This window comes from Drosophila simulans, chromosome 2R (genome assembly GCF_016746395.2).
Source record: "Drosophila simulans strain w501 chromosome 2R, Prin_Dsim_3.1, whole genome shotgun sequence".
Taxonomy (NCBI): domain Eukaryota; kingdom Metazoa; phylum Arthropoda; class Insecta; order Diptera; family Drosophilidae; genus Drosophila; species Drosophila simulans.
Genome location: NC_052521.2, coordinates 6,591,789 through 6,615,773, shown reverse-complemented (window position 1 = coordinate 6,615,773; position 23,985 = coordinate 6,591,789). Strand labels below are relative to the sequence as shown.

General features: G+C 45.3%; 3 protein-coding genes across 4 annotated transcripts; 1 reads left to right on the top strand and 2 right to left on the bottom strand.

Moving 5' to 3' along the window:
- The first annotated feature begins 4,485 nt into the window (after positions 1-4,485).
- Positions 4,486-23,847, top strand: LOC6733689 (locomotion-related protein Hikaru genki). 2 transcript variants are annotated; one of them, XM_016167183.2, is made up of 9 exons: positions 4,486-4,964; positions 16,207-17,334; positions 19,034-19,258; positions 19,810-19,907; positions 20,470-20,544; positions 20,995-21,331; positions 21,561-22,049; positions 22,345-22,527; positions 22,834-23,847. In XM_016167183.2, exons 1-9 carry the CDS (start codon positions 4,835-4,837, stop codon positions 23,040-23,042), a joined length of 2,874 nt encoding a protein of 957 aa, XP_016026657.1. In that variant the 5' UTR covers positions 4,486-4,834; the 3' UTR covers positions 23,043-23,847. The 2 variants fall into 2 exon arrangements, with proteins under 2 accessions (XP_016026657.1, XP_016026658.1); XM_016167184.3 differs by lacking the exon at positions 20,470-20,544.
- Positions 7,274-11,714, bottom strand: LOC6739365. Its single transcript, XM_016172197.3, has 16 exons — positions 11,455-11,714; positions 11,165-11,365; positions 11,020-11,101; positions 10,863-10,963; positions 10,526-10,796; positions 10,249-10,466; positions 9,881-10,195; positions 9,660-9,818; positions 9,113-9,376; positions 8,829-9,029; positions 8,691-8,772; positions 8,537-8,637; positions 8,208-8,478; positions 7,938-8,155; positions 7,566-7,880; positions 7,274-7,510 (listed from the first exon to the last, which is right to left on the bottom strand). The coding sequence occupies exons 1-16, from the start codon at positions 11,651-11,653 to the stop codon at positions 7,350-7,352; spliced, it is 3,159 nt and encodes a 1,052-aa protein (XP_016026660.1). The 5' UTR covers positions 11,654-11,714; the 3' UTR covers positions 7,274-7,349.
- On the bottom strand, positions 11,957-14,440 carry LOC6733690 (probable cytochrome P450 4p2). The gene is made up of 8 exons (XM_016167706.3): positions 14,034-14,440; positions 13,753-13,953; positions 13,617-13,698; positions 13,358-13,458; positions 13,030-13,300; positions 12,747-12,967; positions 12,372-12,686; positions 11,957-12,303 (listed from the first exon to the last, which is right to left on the bottom strand). Exons 1-8 carry the CDS (start codon positions 14,233-14,235, stop codon positions 12,137-12,139), a joined length of 1,560 nt encoding a protein of 519 aa, XP_016026659.1. The 5' UTR covers positions 14,236-14,440; the 3' UTR covers positions 11,957-12,136.
- Positions 23,848-23,985: the final 138 nt, after the last annotated feature.

Sequence of the window (23,985 nt, the reverse complement as noted above, 5' to 3'; positions counted from 1 at the left end):
ATTTCACCAGCTCTCTCCGGAGTTTCCCCAGTCCCTATACGTCTGGTCCCAGTGATAAGGGTTTGGCAGCCGCATCCAAGGGATTTCCACATGCGCATATCAATGGGCGTCTGCGATAAGCAACTTATGCTTACTGAAATATGGAAAACAGTCGTCCACAGCAACATGCAAAATACAGTAGCACATAGAAGATAGTTTAAATAATTTGCAATGTCTAAACTTTTTACTTTCATAGTCTATTAGTTTTAAGCTTAACAAATGTAGATTGATTTGCTTAAAAATTAATGTTTAGGTCACAAATGCAGATGTGCCAAAATAGTGAAAAGATGTTGATGTTTTTACCTTTTTGCTACAAGAAGATAGCAAACTTAACAAAAAAAAAAGGTTATTTTGAGAATTTAATACACCTTAAAAATATGGTATGAAGCTAACTTTTAATCCATTCGATTTGAAATTGTGGTTTTGTAACCCATAAACTGCATAATGTCTTTGAAAAACTTTAGCTACAAAAATAATTCCATTCAACTTAGCGAGTTTCGACTGCAGTTGGAAGGGAGCTTGGTCCGAAGTTTTGCCAGGATGCCAAGGATATTCAATTAGGCTGCTCGATAGGGGGCAGTGTGTACCTGGGAATCAATGCGAGGAAGCAAAGTTGCTGCGACTCCCAGCGAGGCGAAGCCATCGCAAACTGGCAACGTAAACCAGATGTTGCGGTGAATGGCCATTATGGAGCTTGTCAATGCCAGTTGGTCAGGAGAGGCGGCAGCGGCAGCTGGAGCGAAAGGGGGCAAGTCATCCGAGGCAATTACACTGGGACGACAAGGACACCGAAGGCAGTTGCTACTATAACACACACACAGACTCATACTCATACTCATACTCATACCCACCCCGCTGTGCGTGAGGTTACTTAATGCTGTTTACTGGCCAAAGTTTGTCCTGCCATTGGCCATTGACCACTGGACGGAACTGGCTTGAGTCCGGGAGTTGGCCACAACATTACTTGCACTGGCTGGGTTTTATTCTCGCCATAACCATTGCTCCACGGCAAATGGCCCATTGGAGCATTTATGGCCAAGTTCCATGCGTCGCCATTCCTTCTTCTTTTTCATTCAATTGCTATATCTTGGCGGCTTTAATTAAAAACGTTTTTATAAGCACTTTAACCAATACTTGTATGTATAGAAAAATGCTATGCTATAGGTTAAAATGTATAAAGGACAGCGAAAACTTAATATTTCCCACTTTGCATTTGAATCAATATTATTTTTCCATTTCCCTATGCTCTTCGCAAGAATTTATCCCCCAAAAATGCAGAATACCCACATGGACCACAATTGAAGGGTCGTTGTTGTGGCTCGTTGCTGCCACTTAACGTATTTGCCACGGATTCACACGGATTCACCGCCCCCCACCTGTTATGCCTGCACTGACCTCTGACCGCTGCTGGATGCAGAGGAGATGGATGTCGTTGAGGGAGCTTTAATCGACCAAACTGCCACTGCACCTGCGGGATCAATTGAGATTTATTGCTGGGCCGTGTCAGTTGTGTTTCGCTGGCTTCCCACGGCTACTTCTGCATTTGTGCACATTTTATGCTGCTGGCCAGCAATTAGACATTTATTTAATTTGCAGCGGGAATTTACAGCTGGCACTTCGGATTTGCCCACTGACCCGACTAGTTGGGTGTTTTGGGCCAACAAACCGACAGCTGCGGTTAACTTTGGCCAGCAGAGAATGCCAATATGCCCTAATTCCAACCGCAAAGAGGAGAGTCCTTCAAGAACTTTTTGCCATCACACACATTTTGCTCCCAATATTTGTATCTAAATATCTGTTGGTGCAAAATAATTTGCAGCTGCGATTTGCGCAGATTGTGGTCGTGTTGGCTTCGCTCTTTAATGACATTTTGAGCGTCTTAATGACTTAATGGCCCTTTGGTCGTCAAAACGCTTTTGCCGCATCATTGGCAATGCAATTAACTCGAGCATTTGCTGGTGCCCGCTTTTTGTGTGCCAAGTGTCCTGGCGTAATTAGTTGGCCACTTCCGCTTCCACTTCCTTGCCGCCATCGCAGCCGTGTCTGTCTGCGCGAGTCCTTTAATGGATTTCGCCTCTGACTGCGCGCGAAAATTCATTAAAACTCGATAATTGCATGACAAGACAAGATCCTGGAATTTGGCCATCGGGTGCGAGTCCTTGTTTATCCCTCGGCTCGCTATCTGGCAAATGGCGTTAAGAACCAGTTGATTTACTTGCCATTGGGATTGCTATCCGCTCGGTGCACTGAGCAAAATAAGTAGCATAACATAATATGGATCCAATCAGTTAAGAAATCTCAGAATATTATTTTAAGCTCAAAGAATATATTATTTTGGGATATGTTTTGGTTGTATTCTAAAGTGTTAAGATACACGTTCAGAACAATAAGAAAATTACTTAAAGCCATAATTTCATTAAAACGAAGAGGAGATTATTTCATTTAAAATGGAGATCAACAATCGAATGTGGAGTTATTAAATCAGCTGCCAACCAAGCTGGCCAAAGTAAATATTCCTTTTGCGTGACTTACTATGCATATTATATTATTCATGCTTCCGAAATGAGGATTCGGTAAGCCATCTGTTTGTTGCATCGCACAGTCCAGGAAGTAATTGTCTTGATTAAATAATTAAATCTGCTGAATGCAGGCATTTTAATCTAGAAAAGCTGCGTCCATGTCAGGTGCACGCACTTCATTGGCACCCAGGAAATCATTGGTTATTAGCCTTCGGCCCGTCGGCATCGAATTGAGTTGGAATACCAGAGATGTAATTTCAGCCTGCGGTTGCAGGGCAGCAAATTGAATTTTGCTGTAAAGCCGCTCGTTGCCGAAGGCAGGATAAACATGCTAAACGTATAAATTTTCAGGCTGATTGCATTCCAAAGTTTCGGGCCACTAGAGCCACTAGGACGGCATGCCAGAAATTATACACAAAAGATAATGCCGCTGCACAATTGGATTGCCAGTTGAGGGGGGTGGTGGTGGGTGTACGAAATGCAGCACACAAACATTCATTTTCCACTCGACTGGAGTTGAGCGCGTTTCGCATTCGCATTCGCATTTGGTATTTCGCATTTCAGCAAAATTTCAATGCGACAGACAAGAGCGACCCAGACGGTATTGTTACGGTTACGCTTTTGGACCATGGCTAACCTGAACCTCCAATGAGTGACATTTATCTTGCGAGGACAACGAGGGGCGTCCTGTCGACGGAGCATTCATTTGCGTAATTAGTGGCCAAGTGGCATCCGCAACCTGGTTGCCAAATGCCATTTGGCTTCGGTCGCAGAGCAGAGGCCTCGAAATCACCGCAACTGCTGCTTGATTATTGGCCAGGACCAAAAGGAATGGCCAAGCAGACAGACGACGTCAGCACAATTGATAGCCTACTTCTCGGGGCAGCGGCAGCTGAGGAGCAGCAAAGGTGAGTCCCTCCTACCTCCTTCCCTCCCCACCACTCCTTATCCACAGTGGGAATGTACCGTCTTTGAACTTGTAGTAAAAACGGAAGCACTCTTTTGTAGTTATAAGCATATACATAATATAATATAATTAGCTGCAGCATTTTTAATTCAGTCATTCTATTTAATACATGACTTGTCAAATTTGATATTTTAATAAAGATTTATTTAAGATTTTTATATGTTATATTATTATAACAGCAACATAGGAACATTGCTAAGCTTACAGCCTAGTAAGTTATTTTCAGTGTATCAAATAATGAAATTCTCATATTTATCTCACATTTAATAGACAATTATCTCAATTTAATAAAGATAGTTGTCTCAATTTAATAAAGATAGTTGTATATCTATTGTAGTTTATGTGCTCATATTTTTCGTGCTATGTAAATCTCAGTTTGAAGCCAATAACATTTTTAACACCAATTTCCCATAGAGATTTAGGAAATAGTAATTGATTTTCTGCGATTGATTCACTGCTGCAGTAGTAAAATGTATCTGAACTAAAGAAGTATAATTAAATTAGTTTTAAACTGGAAAGTAACCGAATCAACGTGGCAAGCAAGCGGAAAACTTCATTTGTAGCTGGGGATTGGCCACGTGGGTGGGTGGTGTTCTTTGGTTGGGTTAGGGGGGTAGTGGGAGAAAGGAGAGCTACGTGAGAGTTACAAGGGCACGCACACAGACACACGGGCACAGCGAAAAGCGAAAGCGGCGAGAGAGGAAAATCGGAAAAGAGGAATAACAGCAACAGCAACAGCAACAGCAATGGCAATGGCAACAGCGACTAAGCAAAACATGGGCCAAACCAAAACAAAAACACACGATTTGCCGGCAAAATGCACGTGACATTTCCTTTGGCGAGCTTCGTTGAGTCGATCCTTCGTCGAGTGCCGAATGCAGCCGATTGCAGCCGAACGAAGCGGAGCCGAAGCTGCGCAGAATCCAACGAGCGGTATAAAAGCGAGACGCTCGCAGCACTCGTGGCATTCGATTGTCGTCGCTCGAGAGGATAGGTGCCCAGCTCCGAAAAGGATATAACCCCGCAAAGGACTCTAAGTAAAAGTGAAACTTTAAAGCCAAAGAGCACACACACACACACACGCGCACACGTTGCATACAGTTTGGCGCGAGTGTGGGTGACTGCTGGCGGTACGCCAGTGTGTGTGTGAGTTGGCCAAGTGGATTTCTATTTTTGGCCCATTAAGAAGGCAACTCGTGAAGTGCAGTGGTGTTAAATTCGGTGCTATTTGAAAGGACTCATCGGGTTGCTAAACAAACGAAAACAAAACAACGCCGAAACTCTGGCAATCGCAATCTGATCCTTGGACATGTGGAGCAGGCAGCGAATGCGCCATAAGCCGCTTTGGGCCCTAATATCCTTGACCGTTTTGCTGCTGGTCCTGGACAAAAGCAATGCCAACACGGAGCCCGTCGAGACCAGCACCACATCCGAGCCAGGTGAGTCCTAATTGCCCCGCACACACGTGGGCTCCTCCGTTTGACCTTCACTCGCTGGGCGGACGAAAAGCGTAAATAAATTATGACGGGCCGCCTCGAACTCGGTCACTTTATTAAATGACCTTCCACGCATCCATGGAAGTCGACCACCTCCCAGCTCCCAGCTTCCAGCTCCCAGCGATTATCACACACGCTCGAGCAAAAAGGATATAAATCCGGAGTAGAAATGAATCCGACACGGGGAGGGGAAGCTGCAGAGCGCAAGAGCAAATAACTGGCAGCAAATGAAATATTTCACGGCATCTGCGGCACAAAGGCAATCAAAGCGAGCCGAGAGCCCATGGGCAACCTTAATCCCAATCAGAGTCAACAAACAAGCAAGGGCATCGCGAAAACGGGGCACTGCGGAAAATATTTGGCAACAAATTATTAAGCTTTTCATATTAAACTATAAAAGATATGCTCATAAGACGCAAGGATAATGGTTTTTATTATGAATCATGCAAAGCAAGATGATATCTTGATATCCTTGAAGTTAGTTTTCAAAAGCAATTATCACACACTTTATTTTGAGAGTAAAGACCAGGAAAAAGATTATGGACAGATCGAAATGAATTTCGTAGAAGATTTCTTTGGTCTTTAAGTATGAATTTCAAGATAAGCTACTTTTATGAATTGTATTTATCAGTTTTTACTCAATTTACTCAAAAATATTTTCCAAAAGTTGCATTATTATTACCTTTACATTATAAAGTATGACTACTGAATATTCTAAACATGTGCAATCATTAATTAAAAGCAATCTGAAGGCATCCTCTCGATCGTTAGACCTTCGCTCCTAGAGCTGCAATAAACTTAATTCCCCTGGCAGTCACCAATATTTTCTCTCAGTGCAGAAGGGGAAGGAAAGCTGAAAGGTAGCTAGAGCAAGCGGCAATTGCACGAAAGTCCGTAATGAAGTATGGCAGGCAGGCCGTCCGAGGCTGGTAATAGAAATTAATAGCGTCATGTGTGAGTTTTGCGAAAGGGAAGGAAGAATTGGACAGGGAATGGGTGGATGTGGGGTAAAGGACAAGGGAAGTGGGAAAAAGGATACAGGGGAAGTGTAAAGTGCCCGACAGCGACACGCAGATGCGCATAAAGTAATTAATTCACTCTGCCTCCATCGGCATCGCCATCCCTCCAGTCTTCTGGTTGCCTTCTAATTTCCCCTGGCAAATCGACAGGACCAGCTGTTGAGTTGCTGAGCTTTTGGGGTTTCGTCCTTTAGTCAGGCAAAAGTGCGGCGCACTTCTATTTTATTTTTCTTTTGTGGCGGATATTGCGACTTCTTATTTCGACTTTTGATGCGCAGTTTGGCAGTCAGTCAGGTGAGAGGGGTGCCGATTCTGAGGTTTTCTGAGATCCAAACGCTCGCTTGACACATGTGAAAGCGAGGGAAATTTAATTTACATGACTCACAAATGGAATCCATTTAATGTTGACTTATGGCGACGAAGCACCAGCGCACAGAGCACTGATGAAATATGCAGTAACCGGAGTAGCAGCTAAAACCAGAGCTGCCTTTCACCCATTTCCATGTGCTGTCCCATAAATCCTGGGCCCCCAGGATGGATGATGATGTTGGAACGAGTTGGGCGCACACTAAAAAATATGCGTTTTCAATAAGTTTTTTTTAATAGACCAAAGAAACCACACATTAAAGGCAAACTAACATAATATAACCCTTCGAAACGGGATGATATTGATATCATTATTTTTATAAAATTAACAGGCAACTAAAGATAGATGGAACTATTTCCAGTGCACCACACACAGTGCATTTTGCGAGCCCATGGTCACATGTCTCTTTGCCACATTTTATGTGCTTAGAACAAAGCTGAGTCTGCATTATGCATGCAAATGGTATAACTGAGTAACGAACTGTCAAAATCGCAGTTAAAGCAAAAAGGAGTCAGTGGGAAAGGGATGTAGCCTCGGCAGGAGGAGGAAAACCAAATGACAAAAAGTCGCCAGCGCATTATGCATTTGCATTCCCATATATGTGAGCTAAAGGACAGAGATTACTTGACTTTTCCTGGGCTGCCTCAAAAATAGGAGCAGAAGGAGGAGAAGGAGGAGGAAATGACAGGGAGCTCCCACTGTGTGGGAAATGGGAGTTGGAATTGCAATAGCTGCTGGAATAGAGGAGAACTGCTTCTGCCCGCCAGGGCATGAATGATTTATAGGGCGGCAGCTGTCGAGATGCCAACGATTATCGGCCATAAGCTAGTCACAGGACATTTTTGCACCCAGAGAAGAAAGGAGTCTTTGGATGAAACTATTGTTCATTGCACATTATGGCTAACAGAGTTCCGTGTATAAGTCCATTCCTTTAAAGCTGCCTCATTTTCTTCTCACGAGCTTCACGTGAATCTGGTTCTTGGTCCGCAGTGTGAGGCCAGTTTGAAACACAATTGTCTTCGGATCGATTTCCGGTAGAATTTGGAACTGCTTCAGTAGGGCCACCATTAGGGTTTTCATCTCCTGCATGGCAAATTTTTGACCTGCACAGAAAAGGGTATAGGAAATCATTCCATGAGAGTATGCAATATCACATACCTATGCAATTCCTCTGACCAGCACTGAATGGAATATAGGCGTAGGTGTGACGGTTCTGCGAGTTTTCGGGCAGGAATCTCTCCGGGCGGAACTCTTCGGGGGAATCCCAGTATTCGGGATTGCGATGGATGTCGAAGACATGAACAGCAATCTGGGAGCCCTTTGGCAAGATGAGACCGTTGCCCAGTTCAGTTTCCCGCGTAGTTTCCCTACCCATGGCGGGAACAGAGGGAAACAGGCGCATGGTTTCCTTGATAAAGTATTCCAGGTTCTTCAATTTGTTCAACTGCCCAATGTCCAAGTTGTTTAACTCATCTGAAAGAATTGATATGTTTTTTAAAGCGTAAGTTTAGTAATTCCAGCTCATTTCACCATCTATGTTAGCTTGGATCTCTTGGTAGCATTTTTCTTGCTCCTCGGGATATAAAGACATGTTCATTAGTCCAAAGATGAGCCCGATTGAGGTAGTATCGTATCCCTCAAACATCAGAGTGTCCACCTCCTCACAAATCCCAATGTGATCGATGAGGCCATCCTTTTCAGCAAGAATAAGGGTGTCCAACATGGCGAAGCGCTTTTTACTGGTAAATCTAAAGTAATCGGTATTATTATACAATCTTGCGAGACTGTCAAATGTCTTACAATTCATCTTCAGCTGTCTGAGTCTTTCCTCTACTATCCATATCATCATTCAGCTGATCTCTCCTTTTGGCAATAATCTCACTGGAAAATCCGTGGACCACATCGAGTGCAGACGTGTAATCCTTTTCGGCAAACATCTTGAAAAGTGTATCGCTCCATAGAAGTGGGTTGCTCATGCGACGAATGAAGCATTCCTCGATCTGACGGAAGTTCTCCCGGTAACGATCCCCCTTCTCGGCCATCTCGTCCAGCTTCACACCCATGGCCGTCTCTGAAGATATGGTTGTGGGTTTAAAATTAACTAACTTTTAAAACTTATTGGATCTCACCACAAATGCTATTCAGAGTAAATCTGGGAATGACTTCGTTCAACGAGATGACTGCCTCGTCTTTGCCTTTGAATTGCTCTAGGAACTTAAGACTCTCCGTTCTAGTAAAGTCAATTTGTTTTGAATAGTTACTACGTTAGTACTCCAAACTCACATTAAAATTTCCTGAAACTGGTTTAAGATATTGAAATGGAATGTTGGGGTAAGCATCTTGCGTCGTGCATGCCATTTCTTTCCTAAAAAGCGTGATAGCGTTGTAAAGCAAATGAAGCATGTGCTAATCCAAACTCACCTGTGGATGTCAACAGCCCAGTTCTCAGAAATGGATGTAGGAAATAGTAAACTGTTCCCTTGTTTATTAGATTTGGATCATTAAGCACATGTTCCGCACTATCCGCGTCTATAACATTGTAGATGGCCGTTCCCATTGCGTACTCCACGTAGCTTTTGCCCAGTTTTTTTGCACAGTCACGCGAGTGTTCAAAAACGCCAGCTGATTGTATAATTAGAATAACAGCCATGAGATGATGGCATTAGCATAGATAAGCCAGCAAAGCTCCCCCTCAGATAACTCACAGTGATCTTTGCCGTACAAGTCGAAGCTGTTGGCAAATATGGTACTGCCCTTCACGAACGGAGCAATGCTTTCCGTGGGCTGTCCATTCTTGGTTCGAATCCTCTTGGCAAAGAATCCGAGAATGCAGTAATCCCTGTTCAGCCTATAGATCCACTGAAATAGCACAATGAAAGCTCCGACGAGCCACAGAAATAACATTTTTAGAGAACCGCATCCGCGGATTGGTCTCGCCAAACTGATCACTGAGATCACTAGCAGCCGGTTTTATAAACAAACAATTCCGGTATAAAAAGCGAAACTGATTAGATTGTCTCACACGCATGGTTCAGTTCACAAGCGAATGCTATGATATTAGATTGGCTATCTAGGTACACTGAGGAATACATTATGCTAGTACATACAATAAATATTTTATAAATATACAATTCAGCAGTTTATTGATTTGGATGTAATAAAATGATTCAGATCTTATTGACTAACATCTAGTTAGACTGAACTTTGACAAATGATTAAATAAGTCCTTAAATGGCACTGAGCACCTAACTCACTCTCGCCTCACGAGCTTTACGCGAATCTTGTCCTGGGTGCGCAGAGTTATACCCGTATGGAAGACAATCTTCTGCGGATCGATAGCCTGCAAAACCTTGAATTGCTTCAGAAGGACCACCATCAGCGTTTTCATCTCCTGCATGGCATACTTTTGACCTGCAAAATAAAAGCAATCATTAGAGGGTCATGGGATAGAGAGAATCAAGACCCTCGCTTACCAATACAATTTCTTTGTCCAGCGCTGAAAGGAACATAAGCGTACGTGTGACGATCCTGCACATTTTCGGGTAGGAATCTCTCCGGTCGGAACTCATCAGGCGAATCCCAGTACTTGGCATTGCGATGGATGTCAAAGACATGAATGGTTATCTGGGCGCCCTTTGGCAGGATCAGTCCATTGGCCAGTTCAGTCTCCTGGACGGCTTCACGACCCATAATCGGCACCGAGGGAAACAGGCGCATGGTTTCCTTCATGAAGTACTCCAGGTACTTGAGCTTGTTCAACTGGCTAACATCCAAGTTGCTCAGGTCATCTGAAACCGATCTGATAAGAGGTTTCATTTAAGTGCTAAGTGCATTGGCTTACCATCTATGTGCTCTTGAATCTCCTGGAAACATAACTCTTGCTTGTCAGGGTTTAGGGACATGTTCATTAGACCAAAAATGAGGCCAATTGAGGTGGTGTCGTAGCCCTCAAACATGAGAGTGTCCACCTCCTCACAGATGCCACTGTGATCGATGAGGCCATCCTTCTCAGCATAAATTAGGGTGTCCAGCATGGCGAAACGCTTCTTTGAGACAAAGCTAAGGTTACATTTATAAGTATAAAGTCAACTTGAAAGTTATTTCCCCAATTTACATACCCCTCATCATCAGCGGTCTGGGTGCTTGAACTTTTGTCGAGCTCATCCTTTAGCAAATCCCTCCTTTTGGCAATAATCTCGCTCGAAAAGCCATGAACCACATCGAGGGCGGATGCATAATCCTTGGCAGCAAACATTTCGAAGAGCTTGTCGCCCCAGAAAAGTGGGTTACTCAAGCGACGAATGAAGCATTCCTCAATCTGACTGAAGTTCTCCCGGTACCGATCCCCTTTCTCTGCCATCTCGTCCAATTTAACACCCATGGCGGTTTCTGAAGATTTGAAAAATACGTACATTTGTAGGGTGAATCTATGAAGTTAGGGTATTGTTAACCTACCACAAATACTGTTTAGAGTAAATCTCGGAATAACATCGTGTAACGTTATGGTTACCTCATCCTGACCCTCAAATTGTTGCAAGAACTTTTGACTCTCCGTTCTGAAAGCAGAATGCATTAGTTGCTTAAGGTATTTGATAAAATGAAGGAATCTTACTTAAAGATCTCCTGGAACTGGTTCAAAATGTTGAAATGGAACGTAGGAGTGAGCATCTTGCGGCGAGCATGCCATTTTTTGCCTGTAAAGGAATGAAAGGAGTATGAAGAATAGGAGCGAGTGACGAATCCACATCCCAACTCACCCGTCGATGTCAGCAGGCCCGTTTTTAGGAATGGATGTAGGAAGTTGTAGACGAGCCCCTTGGTTATAAGATTGGGATGATTCATTACATTTTCCGCGCTATCCGCATCGATAATGTTGTAAATCGCCGATCCAAAGGCATATTCTATGTAGCTAGTACCCAATTCCTTAGCACGCTCACGCGAGTGATCGAAAACACCAGCTAGACACTCATTAATGAACATTAATAAAGATAACAGCTAGGTTATATCAACTAAATGGGGTCAAAGTTCAGCCATTTCTACTACTCACCGTGATCTCGCCCATACAGATCGAAGGTGTTGCCGAATATGGTTTTGCCCTTGGGCATGGGAGCGATGATGTCCACTGGGGTACCATCTTTCGATCGGATTCTTTTGGTGAAGAAGGACAGAATGTGGTAGTCCTTGTTGGCTCTGTGGAGCCAGTGCAGCAGCGCACTCAGGGCCAGAACCAGCCACAAGACAATCATATCGGCACAACCGCGTTGACGGAACTCTCGTTCCACACTGATTGCACCGATCGCAGGTTTCTATCTAGACAGCTATACTATCAGCCGGTTTTGTAGCAACAATTACACGTATAAACTGCCGAAACTGATTAGATTGCACCGTGTACACATATATTTGCGCTCGACTAGCTCCGATTTGTGGTTGAGTTCATCTAACAATAACAATAACACATGCCGTTCGGCTAGTTTGTTTAAATAAAAGCTTGGAACAATGTTTCATTTGACTGCGGGAAAACCGGTTAACTGAAAGAGTAGATTGCACTATTAGCATTGACATAATTTCTGATTCATTTATTGTTAACATTATTCGTCCAATGTATTGCTCCAAGCTACGGCGATTAGCATTGGAAAGTCAGGGCTAATTAGTCATCTAATATCAGCAGCGCACTTAAATCAATTTTACACTTAGTAAGCAAGTAAGGAATATCCTTAAATCGATAAACACTAAACGCAATTCCGCCTCACAAGCTTGACTTTTATTTTATTTTTGAAGCGCAAGGTTATGCCCACTTGGAAGACAATGGACCTGGGATCGATAACAGGCAGGATCTTGAATTGCTTGAGGATGACCACCATCAGGGTCTTCATCTCCTGCATGGCGTACTTCTGGCCTTTGTGGTTAAAAGAGATAGATAATACACATATGAGAACAGGACATTTTGAAGACTTTTTCCCTTACCTATGCAGTTCCTTTGTCCAGCACTGAATGGAATGTAGGCGTAAGGATGCCTTTTCAGGCAGTTCTCGGGTAGGAATCGTTCTGGGCGGAATTCTTCGGGGGATTCCCAGTACTTGGCATTGCGATGGATGTCAAAGACGTGTATGTTAATCTGAGAGCGCTTCGGCAGGATTAGACCGTTCTCTAGCTCCGTTTCCTGGAGTGTCTGACGACCCATAATGGGAATCGAAGGATACAGGCGCATGGTTTCCTTTATGAAGTAGCCCAGTTGGTTTAGTTTACTTAGTTGACTTAGGTTCAGGTTACTCAGGTCGTCTGGAAGGGTTCAGGAATCAAGATCTTGACTTTCACGATTATCTCAAAAGAATAAATTACCCAGAATGTGCTCCTGGATCTCCTGGTAGCAAAGTTCCTGTTCAGCGGCATATAGAGACATATTCATTAGTCCGAAAACCAGACCAATGGATGTGGTATCGTAACCTTCAGCCATCAGCGTGTCCACCTCCTCACAAATCCCAATATCATCAATTAGGCCATCCTTTTGGGCGCAAATCAAGGTGTCCAGCATGGCGAAGCGCTTCTTTCTAATCACGCATCTGGGTTTCGAAAGAGGGAGCATATCAGTATCAGTGAACAAGCAATTTCAAAATAAGCTCACATATCATCGTCAGCCGTTTGAGTGGCTCTTCGATTTTCCAACTCCTCCTCAAGTAGAACTCTGCGTTTCGCGATTATCTCGCTGGAAAATTTGTGTACCACCTTTAGAGCTGCGTTGTACTTGTGTCCTGCAAAGATGTTGTATACACAATCGTCCCAATAGAGCGGGTTTACTATGCGCCTGGTGAATCCTTCGTCGATTATGTGAAAGTTCTCCCTGTAGCGATCGCCCTTCTCTGCCATTTCATCCAGTTTGATTCCCATGGCAGTTTCTATTTAAGAAATCACTGATTGTTAAAGAGCACTATAAATATTAAATCTTTTGGTACCACAAATGCTGTTCAGGGTGAATTTGGCTATGCGGTCCCTCAAGGAAACTATACATTCATTTTGTCCTTCGAACTGACTAACGAACTTCAAGCTTTCCGCTCTGAAAAAAGAAAATTTATAAACATTTTAGAATCATTCATAAGAATAAAAGCCTAGTCATACCATAAAGAAAATAACCTAAAGGTAAGTCAAAGATGACTGCTTACATATCGCATTTTAAGGGAGTCCAAAGTTCATAATATTGTAAAAGGCACTTACATAAAGATTTCTTGGAACTGGTTCAATATGTCCATGTGGAATGTCCTAGTGAGCATACCGCGTCGAGTATGCCATTTCTTCTCTGTAATAGAGAATCTTAAATCCAGCGTTCAATTTTGAAGATTTCGTTGCTCACCTGTCGCTGTTAGAACGCCAGTTCTTAGGAAAGGGTGTAGAAAATTATATATTACGCCCTTCGTTATCAGATTGGGATGATTCAGTATGTACGCTGCATTATGCGCATCTATAACATTGAAGGTGGAGAACCCCATGGCGTACTGCAGATAGCTGTCTCCGTTTTTCTTCGCCAACTGGCGCAAGTGAGTGAATACCTGGTCTAATTATGCGAATAAACCAAGGGGAAAAGAAGTCTTATAAAGATAAGAAGCCCGATGTCAAAGTTCACCTTCTACGCACCAGAGTCTTTTCCGAAGAGATCGAAGCAGTTGGCGAACACAGTTCGACCCTTGGTCATGGGCACTACGCTGTCCAATGGTTTGCCATCCTTGGTTCGAACCCTCCGGGCAAAAAAGGCCAGTATGTTGTAGTCTTTGTTTACCTTGTAGATCCAGTGGACGACCACACTTATGGCCACCGAAAGCCACAGAAGCCAAACCATTGTGGGCGAACTGGATCGGTGGGCTTCACTCTCAGCACTGTTTTGGTTTTCTCGGTTCCCAGCTCTCGATCCACGCGAGCTTTTCACTATCAGCAACACAGAGAACCGGCTCGGAATTGATTAGATTTGGATCTGTGTTATAAAGTTTGTATAAACATTGTACACATGTATGAATCTTTGTTCTTGTGTGTTTGTTTCGTCGCTCAGCTGGTCGGTATTTAATCTCACGTTCACCCAATAAGCTTTTCATTGGTGTCTAATTTTAATCGATACACTAGTATGTTCACATTTATTAAAGCTCATTTGTGAGCCAATGTGCTTTGCAATAATCTTTAGTAGGGGATCATTTATCTCTAATTCAAGCACATTTAGTTCTCACAACAGATAATTGGACGTATTAATTTAAAATCTGTAATTTCCCACGTAATTTCTATCGATATGTCTAACAAACTGCCTTCACACTCACAGCAGCTGCTGAGTAACGGGTATCTGATAGTCGAGAAACTGACTAAAGCGTTTAGCATTGTTTTTCTGGTACAAAGCGTATGTCTTGAATTGAAATCGTAAGAGTCATTTTGGTCGACATCTTATTGAAAGTCAATGGCAGTAGTAAAAAAAACCCGTCTACAATTTTTTTTTGCATTTAGTGGGCCATTTAATAACTCGAAATCAAAGCTTAAAACGTCATCGGAGTACTTTAATGAAATTATACCCATTCCAAGTTAAATATACAAGACCAAAGACTATTTGCATGAGCAATTCAAAACCACAGCCAAGAGATAATTATTAACTTAATAAACTTAACTTATATAACTTAAAATGTAATGTTTGTTAGCTTAACTGAATATTCATGAATGAATTCTCAGCTGATTGCATTGCAATCCTTTAAGGGGTATAAACTATTCAGCTAAAAATCTCGCTTTAGGTAACTTTAAACCTTTGCAACAAAGTATTTCATCTAGACGGAATTTTTATAAAGTTAACTTGTATCTTTCGCCTTAATCAACTGAGTGGCAGTGTCCGATGGCCATAGCTCATTTTTCCTTTGACACTCTGTTGCATTTGCCCGGACTGCTAATTGGCGATTGCAATTCATCAATTACAAGGCATTCTGTGATTTTATTTGCCAGCGCCATTATACATCACTCGACCTACTTTTCCGACAAAGTGCATGACACGTTACGGAGAAAAGGAAAAGTGAGGAAAGGGCGGAGCTGGGCTGGGAAAACTTTAATTCCGCCGTCGGCGATTACCGAAGGCCGACTGGAGATGGAAATGGCGGAAAACGGAAAATGCTGCCACGACTTTAGCTCTCCGCTGCAGCTGACTGAAATCCTGATTCTGATTCCGATTCCGACTCTGACTCTGACTCTGAGTCTGTTTCTGCTCGAGTTCCTCCTGGCCTCCACCTCTCATGTAAAATTGAAACTTGAGCTGTGCGTTTGGGCCACGACCTTCTGCGCCGCCCACTCCGCCTCCTGATTACTTGCCTGCATGCCAAATGCATATTGGAAATTTGCAATTTCGATGGCACTCAAAGTCTGGCGACGTCAAGTGGAAAGTTCTTCCCAGCCAGGCCAAGTTATCAAATTAGATCACATATGAAATATTTATGGCAAGAGTTTCTGGCAGACTAGAAATTGCATTACCTCCAGTCGAGCCAAAGTCTTGGGTGAATTCGTTTGGTAAACCCTCACTGAGGCAAATTATTAAATGATTTATTCAATGGATTGAGACATTGTTGCCTCTGCTATATAATTTCATTACGTTTAAATGGCAATTTGGTGCACCTAAGTGATATTATAATTTGTATTATTATTAGTAATTACTATCATATTTACACCAACGTCAATTAAAGCGCATTTAGCAAAATGTTTTCACATTTTTCTCATTTATAAGTGATAATATTCCAGTATGTATTACTGTTTTTTCCCAGTGTTCTTATTTCCCGCTTTCATTATCCATCCGCAGATGCCTCGCCAGGCTGTCGGGCGCCGGATGTGCGCTTCACGATTGTCAAGCCGGAAGCGACGACGGAGCAGCCGCTGGCCAAATTCGAGACCACGCAGATCTACCTGCCGGAGGACTTCACCACGGCGGATGTGGAGTTCGTGGACTCTGTGCCGCGTCACCCCAACGAAAACCATGCGGCCGTAATCAATCCGTACTCCCTGGACCTGGGCGACGACCACTTGCATGTGGGCGATGCGGCCGCCAGTTTGGTTGGCGATGATGATCTGGGTGACGAGGACGACGACCACCACGGGGACCCGGAGGATAAGCGCTTAAATGCCAATCGAAAGCAGGGCAAACGAAGGCGCGCGGGCTCAGGCCGTCGGCGGAGAATCGAGAATGAAAATGGACAGACAGGCAGGGGTCGTGGCAGTCGATATAAGCGGCATGCCATCCTCCATGACACGGAAGCCTCACCGGAAACGGATCGCTGGGCGGGCAGCAAGCTGGCAGCCGAGGGAGATGTGTACTATGTCCACATAGCCGATATCCTGAAGAGCCGTGAGCCAAATCGTGAATTGAAATCGAAGCTGCACAAGCTCAAAATGAAGGCCAGATTGAACAAGTGCCTGGCGGAGGGTGGCAAGGAGAAGTGCACAAGGCTCCTCAAGAAGAAGCCCAAGAAGAAGGTCGCCGAGAAGGAGCAGACCCTGAAGAAGGAGAAGAAGTTCCCCAAGGAGGAACAGTCCAAGAAAAAGGTACTCGAGAACGGACAAACGCCAAAGGAGGACGAACTGGAACTGGACCAGCCGGAGACCGCTGCTCATCACCGCCGCCGCGGGGACAGTCACGCTGCAGAGCTCGACCAGCGTGACCGGAGCCCGCGATGGCGCCGCCGGCGCAGCACCGAGTTCAAGGGCGATCTCGGCCAGCTGCCACCGGAGTCCGGAATCGGGCCGGAGCCGGAACCGCTAGCGGATCAGGATCTGAAGGATCTACAGCAGTACGGAAATCAGTCGAGCAGTGCACGAGTGGCCCTGTTGTGGCAACGTGTTAAGCGCAAGTCCGGCAAGACCACGGGTGCACTGAGCCGTCCGAAGGGTGGTGGCGACTCCAGCTCCAAGACCACCAGTCGCAAGGACAAGGGTGAGTGTGCGCTCGCACGGCGGCCAGACACTGGCAATGCCACAGTGCCCAATGCCTTTGAAGCCTTGATTTGCCGTCGCTGTCGCTGTCTCGTTGTCTGTCTGTCCGTCCGTGTCGCGCTGTCCGATCTCGCAGAGATCTCACGGTGGGCGGAATCATCCGCCCGGAAATCCCTTGCAAAGGTTGAAGGTCGCCAAGTGGCAGTACACGTAAGGAGTGGTCCGTTAGAAGCCCGTTAACTGTTGGGTCACAAAATAAGAACCATCTTTAACTTTAAAATCTTTTGACAATGTAAATATGCTTCAAATGACAAATATTTTCCAGAGCTTGGTGTTAATATAATATTAATATTTAAAATATTCCATCAGGTTGTAATTGGTTTTATCTATACAATACTTTTAAAATTACGCATACGCACAGTTGAATAGTTAGCCCCTTTTAAATGCAAAATTAAGTATACGCCCAGTTAGCCAGCCATTGAGTACTGAAACCCATGGCAGCTCCGACTACCAAGCCGCTGGCCAGCAGCTTAGGCGCCTCATCATGCCCTCGAGCTTTATAGTGTGGCAACATTTTGACAATGTCTAGCTGCGAGTATTGAAACGCTTTTGCAAGGGCATTTCAGCCAACAGCAGCACACATGAGTACACACGAACACCCAAACATTAACGGAAGTTGAGAGCGGAGGACACACCGAACATACTCGTAAAAGCTAATCGCAGTCACAGCCAAAGCATCTAACCACAGCCATCGCATCTAACCATAGCATCCTATCCAGCCATGGCTCATCCCCCTAGCAAAATCACACCTTCGCCAAACACCCAACAGCCCACCAAAAGCCCACCTGTCCTGGCATTTTCCACCCTCTCTGACGGCTTTTCATTACCCCATTTCCGCCATCGGTGCTGCGTGGTCATGGTTTATTTGCCAGTCCATATCTTTGTCGTGGTTAGAGTTCAGAGTTGAGAGTTGTCCGCTGCCGGGTGGCCCTTTGTTCTGGCCGGAATGATTTTCCTTTTGGCTCCTTTGTTTGCCTTCGGCTTCAGCTGGGGCCCCTTTGTCCGAGTCCTTCTCGGCATCCTTTACTGCTTTATTCATCTTTTTTTTCTATTTTCTATTAGCCAGCATAATATTATCTTTGGTGTTATCTCTGCCTTTTCACATCTCCCTTATTTTAGTGCCGTCTTTTGATGGGGTTTCTGGGAAATGAAGTTGTATCCTGTTAAGTGGCCACTTCGCCAGCCTTCTGGTTTTCTTTTAATGCATATCTAAGCACTTGGAGCAGCCCATTGAAGTTTTCAGCTGGCAGCACTTTTCGCACGTCTCGTGGTTTCTCGATGGCTTCTCCTTGGCTTAATGTGTGTGCCCAAGGAGGGTACTTGAGGATTTTGCAGCCTCTTTCGCACTTTCGGCGCAACTTGGAGTCGAGTTTTGGGTCAACTCGGATGGGCATTAAGATCGCTCATTGTCCACCGGCACTTCATTAGCATACTCATCTTCATCCGCATCTGCATCTGCATCAGCATCTTCATCTGCATTTCATTCGCATGCCGTTCAACGGCTCATTAGATGCTTGCTCTATTTGCTCTATCCCCCTCTGAACATCTATCTACCCCCTCCCCTGTTTCTTGGCATGGTACATTGCCCATCTCACGACGCCCACACCTTCTGCTCTTCTCGTCCCGCCTCGAATATCCAGGTATCTACGACGAGGAGGCTGGCTACACGCCCATCCATCCAGACGACCCGGAGTTCGACGAGGAGGAGGAGGAGGACGAGGAGGTCGACATCCTGCAGCAGTTCACCGAGGTGTCGGAGATCCGCTTCCCGGGCGAGATCGGACCCATGGGCGATCGGCGGCTGTGCAAGATCCGCTGCGTAAAGGGCAAGTGGGTGGGTCCGTTGTGCGCCACCAACGAGGAGGGTAAGTGAACTGCTCCCGCCTGCAACAACTCACGCCCACGACAATGCACCATCAAATATTGAAGTATTGACATACACACAGATACTTAGTTGCAGTTGCAGATACATAGCTCCAATTACAGATACACTAAAGCCACACATTTATTTACGTGCGCAAATAAAGACTACACAATCAGTACACAAGCGAATACAGCACACAATCAGATTGTTGTTTCATTTTAACCCAATTAAAATTCTCTCCAATTAAAGTTACACGGCGAAATGGGAACGTACGTCGTAATTTATTCACTTTAATTTTCTATCATAACAATATTCCACTCATCATATGGATTGTGAATAGTAACAACTAACCTGTAAAAGATGAATTAACTTTACAGCAAAGAAAAAGCTAGCATAAAATTATAGTTTCCACACTTTTTTAGATCCTTAGATTCTTAAGTTGATGTAGAATAACCATAAAAACACGAAACACACTCTACATATTGGCTAAGAATCTGTACAAGTTAACATTTGGTATGATATTTCTCCTCCGTGCGGCTACGTAATCCCTAGACGATAACGGGAATGTGAAGTTCCAGCCGCTCTACAAGAGCTGCCACGTGAACCGGATACCATCGCACTTGCTGCTCAGCTACCGCAACATTTCAGTGGTAAGTGGTTAGAGGTCGAAGGTCCTCGGATCCTTGGGTCAGCTGGCTGCCGCACTACCACCACCACCACCACCACCACCACCACTACAGCACAAGAACACCTACATGCAACGCACACGCACACACCGGTACACCCAGTACTCGTACATGCATACGTTTTGTAGATTTCCGGAGATTGCCCGCGTTCATGTCTTTAACTCTAACTCGACTGCTTTTGCGAGGGGATCTCAGCTCAGCTCAGCTCCGATCTCAATTTCGATTTCGATATCGAATTCGATCTCGACTGCGACCTCGATCTACTATCTCTCTCTCTGCCTGCGCCTCTGCTTGTCTCTGTCTACTCGCACCTGTCTCTATCGCTCTATCCTCATATCTCAGCCTGAAAATCTCACCTAATAATTCTCAATATCGCAATACTCGTATCGCAATTTCGCAATATCTCAAGACCAGCGACCAAGCCATCTGCATGCCGACGCTCGAGCGAAATCGGGCGAAATACAAACGAAAACGATTCTCTACAGTATGTGTGTTTTTTGGTACTCTCTGATTCTCTCTCTTGCAGACACCGATCCCACCAAATCGCGGCTGGCGTAAAACGCGATTATCCAAATCGACACTTCTCTCAAATACAGAAATTGTGAGTCGTCGTAGTAGCTGTGTAGTATTGTGTAGAATTGCACCCACAAGAAACCCACAGGCAAAGCACCGACACACACAGAAACACACAACAGAAACCACCCACAAACACCCACCACCAGCAGGGAGCTAACAGATAAAAGATACAGCTCACAAGATACAACATACAAGTTGAACGTAACAAGTTTCAACATACCAGATACAGATACCCACACTCAGATACTCGCACACGGAGAATGTTAAATGCGAGGACTGCACGCCAGAGCAACCAGCGCCACTTTCCCAGTTCGCGGGAACGTCTGATTATTTGATAACTTTCTCCACTTTCTCTCTCTCTCTCTCTCTTCCTCTTTCTCCCTGTGCTTTCTCTCCCCCCATCCCGACCTCCAAACTACCATATGCACCTTTTCGCTTTTCCTCACCGCTTGCTTGCGATTTGCCCCTTCTGCAGAATGTGGGATGGGATCTGCCGCACGGACACTCGCTGCAGGCGCGCTGCCAGGAGCTGGGCATCTACAAGCTCCTGGGAGAGTCCAGGGTCCTCTGCTCAAACGGCCTGTGGGCACCGCGGATGCCCAGCTGCGTCCCCACCACGGTGCTGACTAACTACTCGGAGGACAGCGCCCCATCGATCCGCATCAAGATCTTCAATGGCTCCCACTCCTTTGAGCCCTCCGGCGTCATGGCCGTTCCGCCGCACAGCACAGTGCTCATGGACTGCATGTATCCGAGGGTTAGGGGCACTCCAGAGTGGAGCTGGACCAGCTGGTACATGCAGTATTCCACAGGTAAGCACAGCTCCTTCTGTTCTAATTAAGGAGAGGGTCTTCTAGGAAAAAGAGCGATAGGAAACGAATTAACGAATTTGAGTAACGAGTCTAAAAAAAACTAACGAGATAATAATATCCTTCAACTGCTTGATGACTATAATACTCCGAATAGTCAATATTCAGATTCTAACCATTGCAGTTGGTCAAAGCTCTGATTTTTCTGAAAAAATACCTCTCCCCCCTACAGGATGGTCTCCTGCCCAGGAGGAGAAAGCGGTGCGCTACCGGCTGAGCATCAAGAATATCGAGAACAACGACTCAGGCACCTTCACCTGCACCTCGCCGCGCGGACTGACCAACAGCATTGCCGTCGTGGTGGCCACTTCGACGTGTCCGCAGCTGACAGAGCCGCTGGCGCCGCTCAAGCTGCGCCTCGAGGGCAACAAGCTGGGCCAGCGGGCGCACTACGAGTGCCCCGAGGGCTTCCGGCTGGACGGCGCCTGGAACGCCACCTGCCTGGCCTCCGGCAATTGGTCATCGCCGACGCCGACCTGCCATGCCATTCAGTGTCCGCGTCTGGAGCTGGACGACCCGCACCTCAGCCTGATCGAGCTGAACACCTCGGCATGGGGGCGGGCGGTGTTCAAATGCCAGTGGGGCTTCAAGCTGACCGGACCGGCGCAGCTGGACTGTGAGCCGTCGGGCGTCTGGAGTGGCCCCGTTCCGCGTTGCAAAGGTGAGCGATGCCCTCGAAACTTCCTTGATAGGGAAGTATGTAACTATCTTAGTACCTTAGGTTAGGGGTCCTTGTTACCTTTATTGGTACTATAAATTTGCTATCTGCAAATCACTTAATCCCCCATACAGCTGTCTAAAAGTATGCAATGAAGAATCTCGATTTCGTATTGCACACTTTTCGACACCTTTTAAAGTTGCTCCCCATTCTCCTGGCATATCTGTGCTTTTCCGTTACTAACTTTCGAATAACCTCTGTTGCTGGTGCACCCCTCCGCTGATCGCTGCCCCCGCAGTCATTCAGTGCGTGATGCCAGTGGCGCCGCTCAACGGGCGCATCGGGGGCACCAGCCTGAGCCAGAGGCGCCTCACCGTGGGCGCCCTGGTCACGTTCAGCTGCAACGACGGGCACAGCCTGGTGGGCGAGTCGAGCATCATCTGCACGGAGAACGGACAGTGGTCGCACTCGCCGCCATTTTGTAAGTAGACTCGCTACTCACTCACACACTCACTGACATAGACACGTATATGTATATGCGTGCGCTGCGAGAGATTGCCGGCGCACCGCACCGCTCCACCGTTCCACCGATCCTCCTCCTCCTCGTGGGCCCGCTCACAGATCAACCCAATTAATGACTCTTGTGTTGTATTTCCGCCGAACAAACGACCGATTTCGATACCGATCACGAATCATCATTAACATACCTGATACCTGAAACCTGAAACCACCTGATACAATCCGTACACGCACGCATGACATGCCCACTGACCATCCACGATCTCAGGCAAATCGCAGTGCCCCTATCCCGGCGATCCGCCCAACGGGCTGATAGCGCCGCTCAAGTTCAACTACGACGCCGGAGACTACCTGAGTGTCCAGTGCCGGCCCGGATTTGTCCAGAGTTACGAGGGTCCGCCCGAGCGGCCCAAATGCCAGCCGGATGGCCGGTGGTCCGGTCCGATGCCGAAGTGCAAGAGCTACGAGGAGGTGTAACCTCCAGGACCGCCAGAGATTGAAGCCAAGGATTCGCCGCCAAGTCAGCATTACGGGTCCTCCATCTGAGCGGATGCTGTAATTCCGAATGCAGATCGAAACCGAGTGATATTTAGATTAACTTAGTGAGAGGTATCAAAATTAATAGATATTTTATCAGATAGGTTCAATTCAAATCATTGTCTTTATGTGGCCCACGAATCTTTCAAGAACTCTCCTTTCGAACGCTTTTGAAACTATGTATGTACTCCAAATAGATCAAGTTGATCTTGCACACTCTACAGATATTTGTTCTTCAGATTGAATAAACTTTGCGCTTGCATTTCATTACGAAGTATCCTTGTACTAACACTAACTATTTAATGAAATATATAATCAACATCTGCGTACAGGTATTTATGTATTACGTATTCTGGTTGCAACTAAAAGTTACATAAATGTAAATGTTTAAACGAAAGCAAGCGAAAAACTTACCCACAGTGCGAATAAAAAACAAAACAAAACATATAGATATATATATATATACAGATTAACGATTCTATTCCACCATATAAATGTATTACACTGACAGAAATGCGGATTGCAGCAGCAGTTGTTGGACGAGTGTTGATTAGTTAGGAGCTAAGAAATGCCAAGCTAAGTGGCGTCCCGCATCCGGGGCCCTTTAAAGTCATATCCATAAACGATTCCTTGAGATGCAGAGAGAGGAGCACATTTAGGTATTGCATAGTGTATTGTAGGCAGCTGCAATCTTTGTGTAAAGTAAAGACCGTTTTAAATAAAATACGATATTGTGTAAAATGCAGTTCTCGGCCTTAAACTCTCTTTTGCCTGCTGGCTCTGGGACTTCTCTGAAGAAGTAATGTATCCGTAAGCTTCGCGAAAGTGTGCCAAGGAAATCCATGTGCACGTGTTTCTCTTTCGCCTAAGCCAGCTGCTAATG

Coding starts and splice junctions, on each gene's coding strand:
- LOC6733689 (XM_016167183.2), top strand. CDS start 4,835: ATGTGGAGCAGGCAGCGAATGCGCCATAAGCCGCTTTGGGCCCTAATA. Junction 4,965..16,206: donor CAGCACCACATCCGAGCCAG/GTGAGTCCTAAT, acceptor ATCCATCCGCAG/ATGCCTCGCCAGGCTGTCGG. Junction 22,050..22,344: donor CCCCGTTCCGCGTTGCAAAG/GTGAGCGATGCC, acceptor CTGCCCCCGCAG/TCATTCAGTGCGTGATGCCA.
- LOC6739365 (XM_016172197.3), bottom strand. CDS start 11,653: ATGATTGTCTTGTGGCTGGTTCTGGCCCTGAGTGCGCTGCTGCACTGG. Junction 8,479..8,536: donor TACTCTGAATAGCATTTGTG/GTGAGATCCAAT, acceptor CCATATCTTCAG/AGACGGCCATGGGTGTGAAG. Junction 7,511..7,565: donor TGGTCAGAGGAATTGCATAG/GTATGTGATATT, acceptor TTTTCTGTGCAG/GTCAAAAATTTGCCATGCAG.
- LOC6733690 (XM_016167706.3), bottom strand. CDS start 14,235: ATGGTTTGGCTTCTGTGGCTTTCGGTGGCCATAAGTGTGGTCGTCCAC. Junction 13,459..13,616: donor CAGTTCCAAGAAATCTTTAT/GTAAGTGCCTTT, acceptor TTCTTTTTTCAG/AGCGGAAAGCTTGAAGTTCG. Junction 12,968..13,029: donor CAAACGGCTGACGATGATAT/GTGAGCTTATTT, acceptor TTCGAAACCCAG/ATGCGTGATTAGAAAGAAGC.